Here is a 19,768-nt window from a genome sequence, read left to right as displayed (position 1 = left end):
AGCTTAGATTTAACAAGGTGGGTAGAGAGCAGTTAGAAGCACATTTTTCCTACTACTGTGCAAACAACAAGGCATGAAGCATTTAGACATGCAACAAGTTAAAGTAGAGGCTAAACAAATACAATATAACAATATAAATATGCTTCTGTAGCAGCAAACAAGTAAGAAAAACATTTTCACCAGGGACGAGAGTGCAAAGTGTTCAGAAAGAGTCTCTGATCTTCGACCTCCAGTTTTTGGCCCTTTCAAAGCCATTTTTGGCAGTCTTGAAGTCACTGACGGCCTGTTTGATCTCCTCCTCTGTGGTCATTACAAATGGACCTGAAGGAAACACACGGGTAAGTGTTACATTACAGGTACAGATTAAGTTCTGTATTGTGTGCAATGATTTGTTCCCAACTCAGAGGGAACAACACATGAACGTACCCTGTTGTACCACAGGCTCTTTGATTGGTTCTCCAGCGATCAGCACAAAATGGGAATCTTCAGAGCCCTGAGGAGGAAATAAGAAGCATTCATGTCCTCATTGTCTTTGTGTGAAGTGGACACTTTCATTTGTAATTTTTAAATAAATGATCTGGACCCCACGATAGGTCCCAAGAAAATCTGTACGGTCAGATGGTGAATACAAGGTGAATAAAGAAGAATAATAACATGTGTCACATAAAAGTTTAATATTTTTCCTTGTGAAATACTAAATATTTCCCCTCAAAGGGGCGTCTAAAAACATTCATATCAAACAATTCAAGAAGAAAAAAAAAAACACCCTTTTTGATTGAACTCCTCACAACAAAGGTTGGGAAACACAGTGGTGCTGGTGCATCAAAACCAGCTGAATAAATGTGGAATGAATCCGATTGACTTGGGAGCAATAAAACAAACAGTGTTCTGACAATTAATCTAGCTAAGCAAATAACAAACTGGTAATGTTCAAACAATTCTATTGGGTTTCTCAGTCTTGGGGAACTCCTTGACAGTGTTTTTAGGCATTGACCTTTCAAAGACCCACCCCTTTAAAAAGGGCATTAATGTATGTCCTGAATGGTGGAATCAAACCTGAGAAGGTTATGAAGGATATTTAAAATCTTGGAACAGAAAAAACAAAAAGGCAAGAACATCAGTTAAATAATGTAGGGGCGACATAGACGCACCACCCGCTTCAAATGGAGGCAGATTGCATGCCAAAGGTTGAGCAGAGATGGACTCCTTCAGGCGAAAGAGAACCAGGGAGACCAGAAATGACGTCGCGCATTTCTGTGAAGGGACAAGCTAACGAAGAGGGTGGAGGCTCAGCATGTTGGCAAGAAACGGAAACAATGAAGCTCATTGTGGCCCACAGGGGATGAAGAGTGAGTCATCAAATCCTAACTGAACAGAGTATTTTCACCGTTTTGGGAAAAAGATCGGCTGCCACTGGTATCGATACAGCGAACGGAAGTTTCTCACCTTATTTTCTGCTTTGACGCAGTCTCCGTCTCCAAACACTACGGTGTGATGAGGCTCCACCTTCTGCTGCTCTTCATCTGGGCCTTGAAAACCAGGACAGTTCAGTTTTGTCCTTTAGGCAACACTGGAGATCTTTATCTAAAACACTGTTTTCAGTTTCCACTGAAATCTGATAACACTCATATTTGTATCACCTACATTTAAAACAGGACAACCATACCGTGCAGTGGGACTTATGTCTCATGATTTTCATACAATACACTGATGTCTTTATTTGTCCTTCATCATGACATTAATTACCATAAATAAAGTATAAACCCACCACTTAATTTCCCCTGGCTGAAAACAACGCAAACACAACACTGCACATTATTACTGTGAAATCTGTGACGGTGACACATGAATAAATATCTTATTTAAGAGGATTGATGAGGTTTGTGGTCTTTGGTGAGATCTTTTTGATGAGTTTCTAAAAAAAACAAATGACTTCTGGGAGAAACCGTCTCATTGGTACAACCTTGGTACAGTAGGATCAAAGTCTTGGTCTATTATCTATTAAAAGGAAAATAAAGCGCAGCCAGTTCATTGGAATTACCATTTAACTTTTCACCCAAAAATAGCTTCCTTGCTGCTTATGAGCCGACATGTGCATCATAAGCAGTAGTTTCACAAACAAAACCTCTGTGAGTTAAATAGGAGTACAGGGCCAGGCACCTGCATGTTTCAGACATTTTGACACGCTTCGTTTGCACGCGGTGACGCACACAGGGGGAGATTTAAGATTTTAAAACAAATTCTTTAATCTTCGCAGCCAATTTCATCCTTTCTTGTCATTAAAACATCTGCCGGCAATTATGACCAGTCTGAGAGAGATCCTGCAGTTCAACGATGAGTACTCAAATCATAATGAAATGTTATGAAAAAATATATAAACAATTCTGACTGAAAACAGGTTTCAACAAACCAAGAAAGCCTCTGAAAATGAGGTTCTTTCTCATGCGAGGGGAATTCCCTGATCACACAATATCGACTATTAGGCAGGACATGCAGTACTTCACAGTATAATGTCAAACAGCATTAGTGATACAACGGGGCGTAGTTATAACGTGTGGGTAAGGTGATTGATATGAAGCCAAACTCTAAGATGGTCGTATTTTATGCACAGTAGCACGCTAACTTTTTCCAGTGATGTTGCATTATGACGTAAGCGGAGTGGTCTACAGTATGAATCTGTCAGGCTTTAAAGTGGAACACATGGTTCTTTTGGCTGGACGTAGTAGGGAAGTTGCGATTGGACGGAGATCACACACATTTGTAACGTAGATATGGCAGCAGGAAGAGCAGGGAGGAAAGTGAAGGAGTGATCAAACAGACAGAAAAGAGCACACACACCCAACTAGAAAAATAATGGTAGTACTATACAGGAGGAGAAATCACTAATAATCTGTACTGGACTATACGAGACTGGCAATAAAAGAAAATAACAGCAATCTCTTAATGCTGCAAATCTAAAATGAACAGAGTGTACAGTGGGACTTTTGGGGAGAACATGAACCAGACAAAACTCACCGACATGAACGGATCCTGATAGTGTGTAGATGAATGTTGTCCATCCTGTCAAACACAAACACATTATTCATTTTAAAGTATTTGTGTAAAAAAGGTTTTTGGTTAACCATTTCTCTGCTCTTAAACCTGCAATTAAAGTGTTGGCCACTTGTAGGCAGCAGAAACAAGTTGTGAGCACAATAATTGACATCATCTTCCTTATTTACACACCCAGCAGCTATGGAGGAACATTACCACAGTGCTGCTGTTGGTTTCTACCTTCCCCATAGGAAAATGTTTTGCTCTTTAGCTGCTTAATGCTCCACTATGTCCACCCACTAGCCAACTAGCTAACTGTCTTTCTGCCATTTGATGCTTGGCAGGCAGTATACAGTGGGCTTTTAGAGCCTTTCCACTTTGTTTTTTGTACAGATTAAACAAACATGAAATTACATATTAATTAGTGAGCTTTAGAGATGCTGGTAAGTGGATTTTGTTTCCTTTGGACAGAGCCAGGCAAGCATTTTATGTGGCCTGCGAATCCACCAGCAAAAAAAAAATGTAAAGTTAGACTTGAAAATAAAAATATCCCCATGGTCGAAATTATGAGATAGAAAGTTGAAATTATGAGATAGCATTTTTTGTGCTCTTGGATGTAGCTGCCATGCACGGGACGATGGCAGGGCGGGACATTAGTGATGCAGAGGTGACAAAAATAGCTTTGAACAAAGTTAATGTAATAACTTGTGTTTGATATTTGTCTTTGTTATTTTCTTTAATAGTTTGATCTTTGATAGAGTAATGTGGGTTTCTTAACCCTAAATTAAAATGATTTATGTTATAATAACAGAAATGTGCTTAAATATATTTTTACATTTATATAACTGCATGTACAATATTTTTACACTTGAATAAACAATAATCAAAAGCAGAGACAGTTATTTAACAATATGTTAGGGAGTAGTTACATTTACACAGTCTTACATTTACAACCGGCCCTTTGAGGGAAACCATGATGCTGATGTGGCCCAGAGTGAAAATGAGTTTGACACCCCTGCTCTATAGAGACACACTGGTGCATTTAAAAATCTCCTACCTGAGGGCACTGGCTGCACATGCAGGGCACCGGTCTGCAGTATGAAGTCCAGGTACAAGGTCGGTGTCCTTGTGTAGACCTTAGACTATAAGAGGGAAAAAAACATGCTTACTTTCTCCAACACACACACGCTGTAAATCAGTTGTATAACACACTCATTCAATCTTTTAAATAGTGGAGCCAGTGACGGTCACGCTCATTTGTTTACAACTCGAGAACCCTCTGCACAACAATAAGGAACAATAAGTTGAAGTTGTTTTGTTGCTACCCACATAATCCACAACCTACTAAGAATCACAGGGTTTTTCAGATACAAAGCACACAGCCTATTAGTAGTTCCATGGCTTAAACTTCATGCACTAGTCAGCTTTGTATATCAATGTTTGTTTTGTATTGATATCGTGAGTGAAATGTATGAGATGACCTTCAAGAAACTCAGCATTGAGACTTTGCAAATAGGAAACAAGCTTGAGAAAGTGAGCAAAGTTAAGGAAATGAAACCTGCATTTTACAAGAGTTAGTTCCTGTTTTACGATGGCCATCTATTAAAATACAATAAATACAGGACAGTATTTTTAGGGACTTAGCACAACTAAGCAGTGTAGGGCAAGTTACTTGACATGTAAATAACTAGTCACATTTTGGAAAGACACAAGATTCAAATCTTTGTTGGCTAGGTCTCACTGTCACAGGCTCAAATAGCATCAACACATGACAGCACAACAACAGATCACAGCAGTGACAATAGCTATGTCAAAATACATTACATCAGCCAGTTTTTTTATAATAATGTATCAAACAATGTATCAAATGATAATGGGATAGTGAAATGGGTCGCTCGCAGTGATGAAGCTACAGAGAATTATCTCCTGAATATTTTCCACCCGCAACTTTAGCTTCACTCTCACTGGGTTTTTTCAGCCATAGCAGGCAGCTTTTCTCAAATGGCTCTTAAATCACACTGCACTACCTGCATCGAACAGCAGACAGCCACAATTATAGACTAGCTGGTGAACAAAGTGGAGCGTTGAGATATTTCTCTCAGGAGTTGGTGGAGCCCAAAACCGAGCTAAAAGAGGGAATATTGGACTCCCATCAGGTGGCCACAAAGCCACATGAATGATGATGTTGATCCATAACTGCTGGATGTCTAAATAAACAGCTGCTTGCAAAAACGTTTGCCTTGTCAACTTAAAAGATGATGATATGCTGTGTTCACAAATTGTTTACGCTTCCCTCGAGAGGCCAAAAAAAAAAAAAAAGTTTAATATTAATGACACGATCCTGCTGAAAACGGGTACACAATGACTTACTGCTGGAACTTGCCAAAGTCCCTAGGATTTTAATCCTACATACAAAGGCTTTAAAAATACAGTAAAATCTGTTTCAAATAAAACAAAAAAACTAACTTTAGAAAGAGTACAATAACTAAAGTAAGACTTTTAGAGGAGGAGGCTACTTGTGTTCAACGACCTCTGTTAAACCCAGCAGTTTTAATGCTGGACCAGTCTCTCATGCCCTGCAGTGACACAAAATTCAAACCATACTTTACTCACTCGCCTCTTTAGGCCTAAATTCATCATCAGCCCTCACTTCAGTCTCTACTACTACTAACGTTCACAAGTGTAATACAAGTTCACACACACGCACGTCATTGTCATTTTTTCCTTTTTGCCTCGAGCATCCACCAAATGCACAATCAAGATGAGTTCAACGGCGAGTAGGAAAATAAACATGATAATCATTTTCAAAGCTCTCTTCTCTCTGTGGCTTGATTTAATGATGCTGCAGTGACATCACAACCCTGCGGGTGATTTATGAACACACACACACACACACACCTTTACTCCTAAAGCTTCTCCAGATATCACAGCGACTGTAACTCCTCCTTGGCTGGGTTTGGGGATCTCTGAGCCTTTAAGCTCCTGGTACGCCGGTTCCACCATCTTGTCTCGACTTGGCAGGTTCACCCACAGCTGTAAACCCACCACGGGCTCCTCTGACACGGGCATCTCAGCATGGACCACCCCCTTTCCTGCAGTCATCCACTGGTGGACAATGAGTCATATTTCAAATATACCAAAGACACAATCTCTCTCTCTCTCTCTCTCACACACACACACACACACACACACACACACACACACACACACACACACACACACACACACACACACACACACACACACACACACACACACACACACACACACACACACACACACACACACACACACACACACACACACACACACACACACACACACACACCAGAGGTGGGAAGGGTTTTATTTGCCGTGCATGCGGCGAGGCAATGCCGGTTAGTTGGCTGATCCACCCTTCTATAAACATAATCACGTTAACCTTTAAAAAAAAAAAAACCTTTCCAGCAGTATTATACATATTATGCTATATTATGCAAAAACACCAGTAACAAGTAACAATTAGTTTTTTTCTAAAATGGATACATACAGATGTCACAGTTATTGAAACTTGAACATTTTCTGTTGGCTTTCCGTCTTCACCGCTTTCTTTACTGCTTTATTCTGAGACAGTGTTGGAGCTTTCCCTAAAGCACAGGCAGGCAGCTGTTTGAGCATCTACAGCTCCAACATGACGTCCTATCCGAGGCTACGTATGGTGCACATGGTGGGTTACAGCAAATTCAGCTGAACCGACTGAACCTCTGCTGCAGATTGAAGCCGAGTCAGCAGCCTGTGTGTAATTTTACTACACGATATCCAATTAGAGGGAGTGCACAACATTATAATGCATATGCCAATCGGCTTGAGTCTCTCTGCTCTTGTAGTTTCATTCACGTAAATAACGAGAACTGACTGCTTCTAGTTTACTATTAGGAGGGTTAGACTGATAATGATCACACGGTTAGATAACACACATCTAAGATCTAAAAAGAAAATGTTCATTTTATTTCTCTATTTAGCTATTTTATTAGTGGCAAAGTTAAAAGGAATAGTTTGACATTTTGCAAAATACGCTTATTTGCTTTCTTGCATAGAGTTGGATTGATCCCATCTCATGTCTGCATGTTAAATATGAAGCTACAGTCAGCCGCTGGTTAGCTTATCTTAGCACAAAGAGTGGAAACAGCTAGCTCTCTAAATAACATGTTTTATCTCCTTGGCCTTACAGTCAACTTCCAGGAGTCTTGTAGGCAATCAGCATCAATGCGTCCAAAGAAATTGTATTTACTTTTACACTTTTTGTACAAATTAAACAAACTTGCTTAGAGAGATTTGCAGGTGTGCTGGTAGGAGTTCATCAGGCTAGCTGGTTTTGCTAAGCTAAGCTAAGAGTCTGTAGCTTAATATGTGCTGCACAAACATTAGAGCGGTCTTAATCTATTCATCCAACTCTCGGCAAGAAAAAAAAAAAAAAGAAGCATTACTTGCAGATCTCCAGCTTCCAGTCGCCCCGAATGTCCACAGAAGTCTTCGTGGGCTATGATCCCCTCTAAAACATAGGTTACCTGTTTGAAGAAAGACACACATGTAGACCTCATAAAGAACTGGGGCATTTTTGCAATGCATTTCATCTCGTTTAAGCCTTATTTTGACCACTTCTTTGACATCAAGTGATGACTTTGCATTCAGTGAAATATAACGTTCCATGTTTAATTAACTCAGTCGATGAGCCTATAAACGAGTGCTACTTCGACACTAAAAGCGCGTGTGCGCTCATTTCCCGGGCCCAGTGGTCAGACTGGACAGGAAGAGAAGTGCTGAGTGATGGGTCACGGGTTCAAAAGGTGAACATCTGTGTAAGGGAGGAAAGTTTGGGTCCCTGCAGTGAGCTGCCTGTGATCTGTCTCCACAGCTGTGTGATTTCAAAAGTCATGCGAGTGCGAGCAAACACACCTGCTGAAAGGCATGCTGGGAGTGTAGCCTAGTCGGCCCACCCGCACCAGGAGATTTAAGTTGCATCTGCCAACTCAAATACTCTTGGGAGGAACGTCCATCTGAGGATAATATCTGGGTTTTTTAAAGTTTGACCTTAAAGATACAGCTTGACAAATTCCTCAATGTGGCCGAAGTATTACTGCTAACGCAGAGTACAGAGTTACATAATAAAAAACAGAAAACATGACAAGCTTGTGGTGAATTCAATATGCAACAGCAAACAAAGCGATACATTTATTCATGAAGGCATTTTATAAACATGCCAATCACTAAGTGGTTCAGCCTAAAGAGTAAACTATATGTTCCATTCCTTGAAAAGTGAATTCAATCAGACATTCTCCCACTTTATAGATGCAGAGCAGAAACCAGGTAAGTGCAGGCAAAAGTCAAAACGGCTGTCCATTTCTAAAGATGCATTGTAATGAAAAATTAAGTAATTAGTCCATACGACACTTACTGCATATATTCTGTGACCATTTACTGTCCAGACCCATGCTCAAATGTAATTTTCCTAAAAGCAGCAAAAATGTATTTGGCCATTAGAGCAGGAAAACATTAAGCAAACCAGGAGCAACGCTATTATTCATTTGGGGGTCGTGTTTGTCCATGTGATGTAGCTGCTAAAAGTTCCACTCTGTTCATCAGCTATTCTCTGAGTCTTTCTGCTTTTTTGTGCTGGGCAGGTAGTGTACTGGTAATGTATTAAGAGTATTTGGGCTGAAAATAGCTGCCAGTAAATGAATGAAAGCGGTATAGTTGAGGGCAAGAGAGCCGCTCCGCTAGGTGCTAAAACTCTTGGCGGAGCTGCAAGGAAACAGCAGGTTTGGCTGATATTTCTCTGTGGGTTCATCCCTACATGCAGTATTTGGTGCAGCTTTAAAGTAAAGTTGATCCAAATAAATCTGTTAAAACCAGAGTTTAAACATTAGATATTGAAAGGTTGGGGAAAAATATTGAAGTTTTACTCAAAATAGCTGTAACTTTATTTGTAAATCATTCAGTTTTTAAATTGACCAATGAGTCCGTCAAGTGCAAACGGTGATGCCAAATTTCCATCACACTTAAGCTCAAATGATATCTTAAAATAGTTTAATTTCTCTGGCAAACAGTCCCAAAAAAAACAAATTTAAGTTTTTTCAATTGTCATCTTGACATTAGTTACATCTGTTAATTAAATAAGCGATAATTAATTTCAAATAAATGACAAAATGCAAGGAAGGAAGGGTGGGAATTAAACACAGAGGGGCAGCTGTAGATTCCAAACTGTCCTGAATGAGTAGGTTTTAAATATGTTTGTGTCAACACAGAAGCAACGTCTACTTTGTTAAAAATGATCATAGACTGGAGTGAAATACTGCATTAAAAATGTAAATTACAGCTTATATTTTAATATGTATATACAAGAGGCTATACTGCAGTATTGTGATCACATTTGTTGACCTCTGTGTTCAGACAAACTGGGACAGTAAACTTGTCAGTAACTTTGATGGAGACAGAATACATTCATTTCAAATGCCAAAAATAATAAAACAAAGATGCATCAGAAGGCGGGACAATTCCTCTTTCAGAATAGAGGACGTTTTAGTGAGTGGCCATGATGGGAATGTGTTAAACAAAGCTTTCTGGGCTCAACTTGAGCTCATGCAAACTAAACAGAACCAGCAGATATTATATCTCTGTCTCTTTTTAATATCATTACCCTAAATCAACATGTGGGGAAGACAGAGTGGTACTGTAGCGGTCTGCATACTGTCCTGCTGTCGCCATCTTGTGATCAAAGTACGAATTTCACCCCTCAGTGAAACCTGTTGGTCCTGTGCTTCAGTTTCTTTTTTTAGTTATTTGCCAGCTCAGCACCTTTATATGGTTTTGAGGTATTAGTGGGGAATTGTACTTTTTTTTTTTTTTATGGTCAGGAAAGTATTGCTATAGTTAGATCATTTGTGGCGAGTAATATCCTGTGCCAAGTCTTGACATAAATAAAGAATGAGGTTGAAAACATTCTGATTTTGCCGCTTTGCACTGGAATATGGAAAATACTGTTTCACCCATTAATGTGTGGAGATGAAAGATCGTATATTTTACAAATAATATTATGTAAAGACAGTTTTTTTGTAATTGTAATTTACGATTAATCTGCAGATTATTGATTCATTAAGTGTCAAAATAACCTTAAAACCATATGTATTCAGTGTATATCATCACATGAGACAAAGAAGAGCAGCACATTCTCACAGATGAGAAGCGGGACCTGATAAATCATGTCAAATACATTTGTATTTATTTAGCCCAATATCACAAAATAGCCACAAGGGTCTTTACACTGTAAAATCTGTGATTGGCCTTAATTCAAAAAATAGTAACCTATACATAATAAAAAAGACTGTGTAGTTTTGATTTCAATTGAGTCGAATACAAAAAATGTCATTGTATTAATAAACTGCAAATCTCTAAGTACAATCTAATTGTATTTCACCAGGAACATAAATCATGCAGAAAATGTATTTGACTCATTGAGAAGTCTTTGATTTTAATCAGCTTACACGTCAACCATCTGCCACCATCAGGGACGGGGGGCTGCTGTTCTCCCAAAGGTAAGACATGTTTAACTATTATTAGGTAAAAAACAGTTTATAACCAAGTTGCTGCTGCAGTTGGACATTTTGCCCTCTTTAAGCTACCAAACATGCCAACTTTACTGCGCTGTAAATCAAAACTAAGTGATTCAAAGTCAGTCAGTCTGCATTGTCTTTGATTCTACTAAAAACGTAGCAAGGACTGCAAAAGTGGTCGGCTCAATGTCGTCATTTCATGTTACTTTCCCAACAATACTGTGTAAAGTGCCCTTCTAAGATACCAGCCAATTTAATTTGACCAATTATCCTGGTCTCAGCCCGAGCTTCCGCCTTAACAAGCTATTGTTAGCTAGCAAATTACCGAGCAAATAGGCCTCATTATTTGAATGCACAAATGTATGAACAAGTAGAACTGTAGTTACATTCACTGCATTTAATTTTCTCAAGTCAAACTTTTACTCAAGTATCTTGTTGTTGAAAAGCAGCATAATTTTCAGCTTTCGTACATTCTGTTCTCTGTAGGTTTTGTCTTGTTAACGTTCACTTTCATGTCTCTGTTCTCAGTACATGAGGCCACAGAAGGAGATTCAGATGGAATTACCGCCCTACTTCAGTGTACAGTATGCTTTTAAACGGTGGTAGCAGCTCATGCTGACTGATTACACCGAGCTGCTTTTGTGAACGGAGGTCTTAAAATGATATAAAATGATGAACACTCATTCAATTTGAAGCTGGTTTGATTATTTGTTTTTCAGATGCAGGATGAGTTTCAGAATCACAACGGTGCACCTTGAATCAAAGTTAATGTCCAAGCTGGATGAATTCACTCCCAGGCTGCTGAACCTTCTCCCCTTCGAGAGCAGAACCTTGGGTCTGAGGTCGCAGGCTATCCTGCTCTACTTTCATCTACAGGAGGTAATGTTAGCCTGAGATTCTCTCCACAAAAAGAGTGTGAAATAACTGCACGTTTTTCCACTCAGTGGTCACTTTATTAGATAAGTTTAGAATGTTCATATGTTTACAAATATACACATAAATATATATTCAATTCATTCAAAATTAATTAATATGTTCACTTATATAGGTCACCGTTTAAATGACTTTTGCTCAGATTCTTAGTAAATATAAATCAGTTTTGCTTAAGAAATTGATCTGGATATACTTATTTTTGTTTAGATTTAGTGAATTTATTCAATATTTTTTAATCAAATTTGTAGAACTTAAAATCTATTCAATTATATTAGGTGTCACTTTGTTGCCATATATTTTTTTTAAATAATCAATGGTCACATTTTTTTAGGGTGTATAATCTCTGGTAAATTTCGGTATCATCTAAACTATAATGTGGTATTTTGTAAAAAGTGTTAATAATGATGATGTGATGTAATCGGCCACCACGGAAACTGTTCAGTCAGGTGAATAAAAGCATTAAGACCTGGAGAGTTTGATACAAGGACAAAAGATTAGCGCTCCTCCCATTTACTCCGACCTAAAACTGAATTGAACTGGTACATGGCCCCACTTTATCAGGTGAGCTACCAAGGCTCCCCAACTTTCGTCATCATATCTAATATTTCCTGCTACACTAAATAGATTGAAACGCCTAAAATGTAATTTAATCATTAAATTGTAAACATAAACATTCTTACGGTCTCAAATCCTCTATGAGGATGGTCTGGAAAACCTGCCGGCTTGCTCACTCTGAACTCATCCAGCATCAGGAAAGGATCGAGGTTTCTCAGCTGGAAATAAAATATTTATGGTATTGCATAAATTTGTTTTTTGTAAAAGAAAAAACGTTTTACTGTCGATCTCCATTAACTCTGAGATGCTGACCTCCTTTCTACCGATGCTCCTCCGGACATGAGCGCCAACTCCCTCCGACTGTTCCACACTGAGAACTGTCCGTTCCACCTTCCTCACATTCATTGTGCTGGTACAGGATTCACTAGTCACTGCAGACACATAAAACATACTTAATAATAAAATATAGTACGTTTTTATTAACGACAGACAATAAAATAAGGTAATCATGGACATAATGAAAAATGGTATGTTTTGAAGCAACAAATCCATGTTGTGTTTTTCTTGTGTACAGTGAGATTAAAAAAAAGCTTGTCTGACAATCAAACGTCTTTAAATATTCAACACCAGAGTAAAGAGGATCATCTGAAATTGCTGTTTTTGACAAGTACATTTATCACTGTTAGTCTTTTAATATGCTTCATATGTCACAGAAAATGTACATCTATCATCCTCTTCCTCACTGACACTAATAAAGTGTAACCAGTTTCCAAGCATGCAGTGGGTATACGGCAGGGTAACTTTAACATCACAAATAGTATACATTTGCATTCTCAAAGCAAAATTGGATGTTAAATGCATTTCGACCTTTAAATTAATCATCACGGTTTCTTTATAAAAGTCTATCTTGTAAAAAGAATAAAATGCAAACCTTTAATGGGAAAATTCCCAAATCAAATAGTGCAAAGCAACGTGACAAATAACCGGAAATGTCAAGCAATCACAGGGACTTCCCGGTTTCAAAAATATGAGGAGGCTCACAGCTGCGAGTGCGTCAGCTGATCTGATCAGCTGGTCGTCAGCTGATCTCAGAGCTGCTGCCGCCAACGGCTTCTTCTCACAACTTTCCCATATTCATTTCCATCATCACCTCTGTCCCGGATGATCCCCGCTCCAAGTGCATGCATCCTTATATTTTCTCAAAACTGCAGAGTGCCAAATTAATAACTATTCATTCCAGGCACATGTTCATTCGATATCAGTCAGCTACTACAGCTTTCATTTATTCCGGTTTGAGGGGGCGTTCAGGTCAATTTGCCAAATCGGTAGTTCATTTTCCAATTATTCCGACACCGCGTGAATGCAGCACAAATACCCCACCCAACTGTTGGTGTCCCGTCTTCCCACTGCTTACAGACACGGAGTCAATTAGCGGTAGAGGTACCGAGTACCCGGCCGGCACGAATCACTCCGGTGTTTAACATTCCGTTCAACGGTAAACCGCATTGTTAACAAACCCACCTACCTCAAATAAGAGCAGTCACGACGCTGTTCTGTTTTACAATGTTTATGTCGACATTAGAATGACCGCCCCGGGTTGTTGTGACTGCAGCCCCGTTCACCTGCTCAGGTAGGCGTATTTTGATACGTCTTGAGCTATGGGGTTTCACACATGCGCGGTGTAAGTGGAGCTAGAATTTGAGAGGGTTACAGCAGAAGGCGCTATACATAAATGATGTGTTTACTCAGGGTCTCTTGGGTTGCGCTCGGCCTTACAGAACTTTTTGGTTACGCTCGTGCGCAAGTATTGTAGCCCTAGGATATGACATGTGGCATTTCTTTTAATCATCCTTGGCTACAATGCGGAAGTCAGGAGGCGTGGTTAAAGACATTCCCACAGTGTGAAAAGAGATGCTAGGAGTAAGGAGCATTAGAATAACTTAAGTTTCTATTTTTAAAAATATAAAAACACAATCCACAATCTTAATGGGACCCAAAGTTCACAGCGCTTACGCTGCCAGTCAACTTAACTTATAAGCCTACAGCACAGAATGAGATCGTCTCACAGGACTTTACAATATGAACATACAAAACTATCCTTGATTCACAAGTTTTCACTGCCATAAAATATTTGTTTATGTGACCAGGGGATGAGGATTGGACCATCTCAGTTATTTTTACTTACAAGACATGATAGCAGAGATAAAGTTCCCAAGGTTAATAATTGTTTATTAACTAATTAGAAATATCCAACCATTTTTCCCTTTGTGGGAACAATGGGAATGGGGGGCCTGCATGTATAAAATACAAGAACTGTTAATCAGGGGGTGGAGGGACACTAGCTACCAAGCTGGGGAAATTTAAGGGAAAATTACTCGACCAACGCAAATTGGTGGTGAAATGCCATACACAAAACTAAAAGGTGAAGTGCAAGGTGCAAACACAGCAGTTTTAATTTTGTATTTTCTGTGTGTATGTAAATTATTGGCCCTATGGTCACATTGTGTTTTTTATGTTTGTAATTCTGCCCTGTTAAGCACTTTGTGACTTATGTCTGTAAAAAGCGGTTTATAAATAAATTGTACTTACATACAGATAGAAACTATGCACAACAGTCAGCACTGCAAGAAAAGAAAATTACACAATGACCAAAACCACAGAGTGAGCAATACACGAACAGTCACAGAAGGGGTTTAATCAGCATGGAACAAGCATTCACCTCTTTATCATCAGCCACCACAATCCAGGAAGTGTGCTGGTAATCAAGAGACAATCTGGCCTATACATTAAAACAGTCAACCCTCCAAGCTACATACAAGACACCAATACATACAAATAAAAGAAACAAAAGCAGCTCAAATCAACTCACCACAGGAATGAGGGGAAAGTGTCTTTACAGCCTGAGTGTTTACCTGGTTTATACTGTAGAGGAGCATGAATGAGCTACACCTGTTGTCTATTGAAACACTAAGGTGGACTGACCTTTAAGGTGGGTCAGCTAACCCTACCACACTTAAATCAGCCATGTTGTAAACAGTGATGTAAAACAGGTTTTTCATCCAAGTCCTGTCATTGAAGTGTTGTGAACATACCTATAATTCATGTTTAAAAACGACTGATTGGGCCCTTAAAGATGAACACAAATCTGTATTAGATTTAGGATATAATAGTTGTTATAGTTCCCCCTCAAAAAAGTCAGTTTCACAGCATTTATTTTAGTCCAATCCATTTAATCAAGGCCACATAGGCCCTTCAGTCAACAAGAATAGTTGCCGGGTAACATTAAAGCCATAGAAGGCCTTGCATCTGTTGAATATATTCTTCGGTTTTAGATTTCTCCACACTCAGTTCAGAAGCCTCCGCATTGTCCTGTTGCTGACGGCGCATGATGTCCTTGGCGATTCGCATGCTGGCAGCCTGTCCCCCGGCCAGGTTGACCGCATGAGGTCCAACCTGTGTGTGTGAGGGGGGGGAACATAAGCGACACGGACTCTGTGAAACAATTGTACAAATTGTTGTTGAGACCTATTTTGTGCCCACCAAAACACTCTGTATAAGACCTGCCTGAAGAGCTGTATACTGCCCCATCAGGTAGAAGTGGCACCCTTCTGCCCACTGTAAGCTCTCTGATATGCACGGCCAGCCATCTATCACCTTCATGGAGGGACAACCAATGCATCCGTTAGTGTCGCCTTGTTCAGGTTACATCATAAAAGATGAATCCATTGCTCTTATCTCTGCATCCCTCCGGTAATTTAAATTTTTTTTTAAAAACAAAACACAACTTTTGTTGAGTTCCCCTGTCCTAACTAATAGACAATGTACATAAAAACATTTGTATGTCCGACCCACCTGAATGGGGAATTCCTTCATCACCTCAGATAGCAAGGGGTCCTGTTTGACATCAAGTTTGCAGCCGGTGGCGAGCCAGATCATATCTCCGGTCCAGTGGTCCCCAGTGCTGAGTGAGAGACTCCAGGCCTGGCTCCTGTAGCACCAGCTGGCATCACTCACCTGGACAGTCGCATGAGATTCAGGTAAAAAACCTTCCATCCACCACATCCTCAACCTTACACCCTGCAGGACGCCCATGCACCGCTACCTGACAGTACGTCTTCACGGCCACCCGTCCATTCAGGATGAACGGCTGCAGGTGGATGTAGGCCTCCGGGGTGACGGCGCCTCCTTTCCTCGCCTGGCGAATCATAGCCAGCCGTTTGTGGAGGCTCCGCTCATTGTAGAACTGCCTCAGGTAGGCTTGGCCATCCATCTTGATGCCGTGCTCCACGTGCGAGTAACGGCCCACCAGGCTCTCCACGTCGCCCACATCAAACTGCTTTAACTGCAGGAGAAACAATGAGGACTGATGCGCTTGTGCTGGAGGCCGACGGGTACATCTACATTTATGGTTGGTCTACATGCAGCTTCACACTGTCACTAGACCTGGAGGTGCTTCCTCATGACCCATGTCACATGGCTGGCACCTTGCTGCAGGGCAATTGAGACGACATGAGCGCTGGTCAGACCTCCACCAACTACCATTACTCTCTGCCCTGCCTCACACACTACACACAAGTCTACACACACAAACAACACTTGTAAAGGAAAGTGTTGCGTCGAGGACGGGGGATCAAATAGCCACTGAAGTGTGGCGAAGCACGGAAACCTCAGGTGAAAGCAAAGTTGTATTCATTATTATGGCAAAAAAAAAAAAAACACTGGTAAAGGGGCATTCAGTTTTAAAATAATGCTTGAACATTGTTTCCCTGCAGAGCTTTTCTGTATTATTGTGATGTAACATGATGCTCAGAGGAAAGCTGACTTACCTTGAGTCTCTTTCTGTCTCGGACTGTCTTTGAGTTTTTGAGCAGTCGGCAGGTGGTGCATGAGGTGCACTGTGTGTTGCAAACGCTCCTCTGGGTAGCTCTCTGCAATGCTTTTCACCCATGAAGGGATGTTTGCCATCTGGGCGCGGGTTGGACCTGTCGCCATAACGACCTGGCGGGCTTTAAGGACGATGCCCTCTTGAAGTTGGACTCGAAAATACTTCACCCTCTTCCTTTCAGTCACTCCCATGGCTTCACTCTCTTTTAACCAGTCAGCGCTGTCCTCCATCACAGGGGTGATGTGCTCCACTGTTCCCTTCAGCAGCACTTTGTCCAAGTTGTATCTCTCCACCTGCATGTTCAGATTCACCAACTCAGAAATGCTCAGATTTCAGTGCTCATGCTGCTTAATGGATAAAATGTGCAAGTATTTTTTCCATCTACTGTAAGTGAAGACATACATTTTTAAAAAACGAGTCACAAATATATCATTTCTTTTCTTTTTAAAGGGGCAATATACGGGATTCAGAGCATTACTACAGCAGCAAACAACTGTTTTCTATGTAAAGATATATTGGAGTAATGTCTATCTGAGCAGAGAATGCAGTCGCTCTTATTCAGTGTGTTGTTATCCGAGTTCCTCCTAGCTTTGACCCTCCAATCCCCCTTTAAGGTAAGCACTGTTAGCACTATTAGCTGCTAGCCGCCAGCTCACCCGTCGACATGTTGAGAGCCATTGAGAGGCAACAGAATTGCTCCCAATCTCATATAAAGCACCTTTAAAGTGTCATGTATCATTTTGGAGGTAACGCAACGCCAGGAGTATCGTATAATATTTTGTTTAATGGAAGCTTGTGATTATATAAGTCTGTCTGTTCTTTCTGTGACTTCAGATTGCAGAACACACTCACAAATATACTGTGTCTAACCTGATCTTTAAAGAAATCCACACTTAGTTTGGTCCCTGGCAGACTGAAGGATAAACTCTTCTTGAGTGTTGAGGTGATGTTGAGACGTTTCCTCTCCTTCCTGCCGAGCCTCATGTCGTTGAAAAATGCGTTTTCGTCCAGAATGTAAACCTGGTCTGGGAGACTGTGAAGCTCCGCAGAGCGATCAGACTTTAAAACAAACTCCTGCAGGGCTGTCTGACGAAGAACACACACACACACACACACACACACACACACACACACACACACACACACACACGTGCTTATTTACATCCATACTGTAAAAGCACTTTCGTGGCTTCCACTTCAGGGGAAGTTGTTTGTGTTTCTACCTTATTGAGAGGGTCTGTGTGCACAAGTGTGTGTGAGCGCAGATGAGGGATGTTCAGAGCTGTGAACTGTCTCTCCCACAGAGCGGTCCACGCTCCATAACAATCCACCACTCGGAGACTCATCGGTGGAAAGTCGACCCTCTCTGATACCTTCGACTTTGCTAGTCGCTCCTCCAGTGTCAGGCCTGCAGAAACTAATCACAAACAACAAATTAACTGAACTGTGAGTACGTCACATGTATGTCAAAATGAAGAAGTAGTAACGGTGACAAATGATCATTCATTTGTTGTGTGCCTAATGTTCCGGTTCCACAACATTTTCTATTTAATGAATGAAGTCTGATTATCAAGCTGATACGAAACTCATTCCTGCCAGGAAAATCAACAGTACAGCCGATCAGCCAGTCGGCATCTATAGGCCTAATACATCAAAATATTTTGATACAAAATCCTTAAATCAATATTAAGTCAGAATTAATAGAAACGAATAGGAAGTGATGACTTACTACATCAAGATATAGCATAACAATTTCTGGTTATTCGATAATGAACGTCTTCAAAATATCTAATTTTGTCCGACCAACAGTCAAAAACCCCAAAATAAAGTTTTTTTATTGCATAAGAATCAAGAGAGCAGCAAATCCTCACAATTTAGAAACTGGATCGTGGCAATGTTTGACTTAAACAATGAATCGATCGTCAAAATAGTTGATGATAGTCGATTAATCGACCAATGATTGACCTTGCAATAATTGAAGTGCAATAATTACTAAGTCAAAATTGTAAACTTCTATAAAAATCGAATATATATGATTTAGTGAGTGAAACTCATGGTACCAGCTGTCACCCTCCTCTTCTTCCTGCCACCGCAGCGTTTGTTGTTGGAGGTTTCTGGGTTTGTCTGAGGCCCTGGAGGGTCCGAGGAGGTGGGGGAGAGGGGTAAGTCATGTCCGGGGTCTGAGTTTGGATCAGGGTCAGGGTTGGATAGCAAGCTAGCGAGGGTCATGGCATGAGGGCCACCCCCTATTATCAACACATGGAGTATCTCCATCTGAAACACACACAGACACAATACAGACAGGACAGTGCTGATGCAGTTAGAAACAAGGGTGGGATGGTTACTTGTATTTTCAAAGCCAGAGTCAGTTCCTTAAAATGTCACATGTGTGTCACCCTGAGGCTATGGCAGTGACATTTCTATAGTGAATAGTGTTACCAGTGTTTAGCACAGTATTCATTTCAAATTCAATCTCAGCTCGAAAGGGAACGCCACAAAAATCAATTCATTCTTTTACTTTTTTCTTCACAGACATAGTTTCTAGAAATAAACACTCTCTATGAGTTATTCCTAAAACTCAAAACTACACATTTCAACCAACACATCGTGACTAAGCTTTGTCTGATCATTTGAAATAGTGTGTTAATTAAAGTGCTTCAAACTTTATCATCCCATCCGCACACTGTGTGTTAAACCAAGTGAAATGCACTGCAGAGGTCAACGTTACTCGACACCTTCAGCTGCTGCAACGATGAAACCTTTCTCAGCCCAT

At 40.4% G+C, this 19,768-nt stretch overlaps 2 protein-coding genes across 2 annotated transcripts; both read right to left on the bottom strand.

The window, feature by feature from the left end:
* Positions 1-202: 202 nt before the first annotated feature.
* On the bottom strand, positions 203-12,515 carry pir (pirin). Its single transcript, XM_076077962.1, has 9 exons — positions 12,423-12,515; positions 12,236-12,328; positions 7,500-7,580; positions 5,932-6,138; positions 4,091-4,175; positions 3,016-3,060; positions 1,447-1,529; positions 427-493; positions 203-321 (listed from the first exon to the last, which is right to left on the bottom strand). The coding sequence occupies exons 1-9, from the start codon at positions 12,513-12,515 to the stop codon at positions 203-205; spliced, it is 873 nt and encodes a 290-aa protein (XP_075934077.1).
* Positions 12,516-14,743: 2,228 nt separating this feature from the next.
* On the bottom strand, positions 14,744-19,531 carry LOC142933497 (uncharacterized). Its single transcript, XM_076077611.1, has 11 exons — positions 19,514-19,531; positions 19,056-19,269; positions 18,219-18,412; positions 17,866-18,081; positions 17,206-17,288; positions 16,937-17,163; positions 16,554-16,675; positions 16,213-16,452; positions 15,963-16,124; positions 15,675-15,764; positions 14,744-15,563 (listed from the first exon to the last, which is right to left on the bottom strand). The coding sequence occupies exons 1-11, from the start codon at positions 19,529-19,531 to the stop codon at positions 15,393-15,395; spliced, it is 1,737 nt and encodes a 578-aa protein (XP_075933726.1). The 3' UTR covers positions 14,744-15,392.
* Between the last annotated feature and the right edge of the window lie 237 nt (positions 19,532-19,768).

This window comes from Anarhichas minor, unplaced genomic scaffold (assembly GCF_050575085.1).
Source record: "Anarhichas minor isolate MPS153535 unplaced genomic scaffold, ASM5057508v1 ptg000062l, whole genome shotgun sequence".
In the NCBI taxonomy this organism is placed as follows: Eukaryota; Metazoa; Chordata; class Actinopteri; order Perciformes; family Anarhichadidae; genus Anarhichas; species Anarhichas minor.
The sequence above is the reverse complement of the archived record's forward strand: the minus strand, read 5'-3'. Positions and strand labels throughout refer to the sequence as shown.

Excerpts from the sequence above, each read along its gene's own strand:
- LOC142933497 (XM_076077611.1), bottom strand. Across the intron at positions 17,164-17,205 it reads ATGGAGGACAGCGCTGACTG|GGTGAAGTATTTTCGAGTCC; the intron begins GTTAAAAGAGAG and ends TGAAAGGAAGAG. Across the intron at positions 16,125-16,212 it reads CCGTGAAGACGTACTGTCAG|GTGAGTGATGCCAGCTGGTG; the intron begins GTAGCGGTGCAT and ends GCGACTGTCCAG.
- pir (XM_076077962.1), bottom strand. The coding sequence starts at position 12,515 with ATGAATGTGAGGAAGGTGGAACGGACAGTTCTCAGTGTGGAACAGTCG. Across the intron at positions 3,061-4,090 it reads TGTGCAGCCAGTGCCCTCAG|GATGGACAACATTCATCTAC; the intron begins GTAGGAGATTTT and ends TGTGTTTGACAG. Across the intron at positions 322-426 it reads AGAGCCTGTGGTACAACAGG|GTCCATTTGTAATGACCACA; the intron begins GTACGTTCATGT and ends TGTTTCCTTCAG.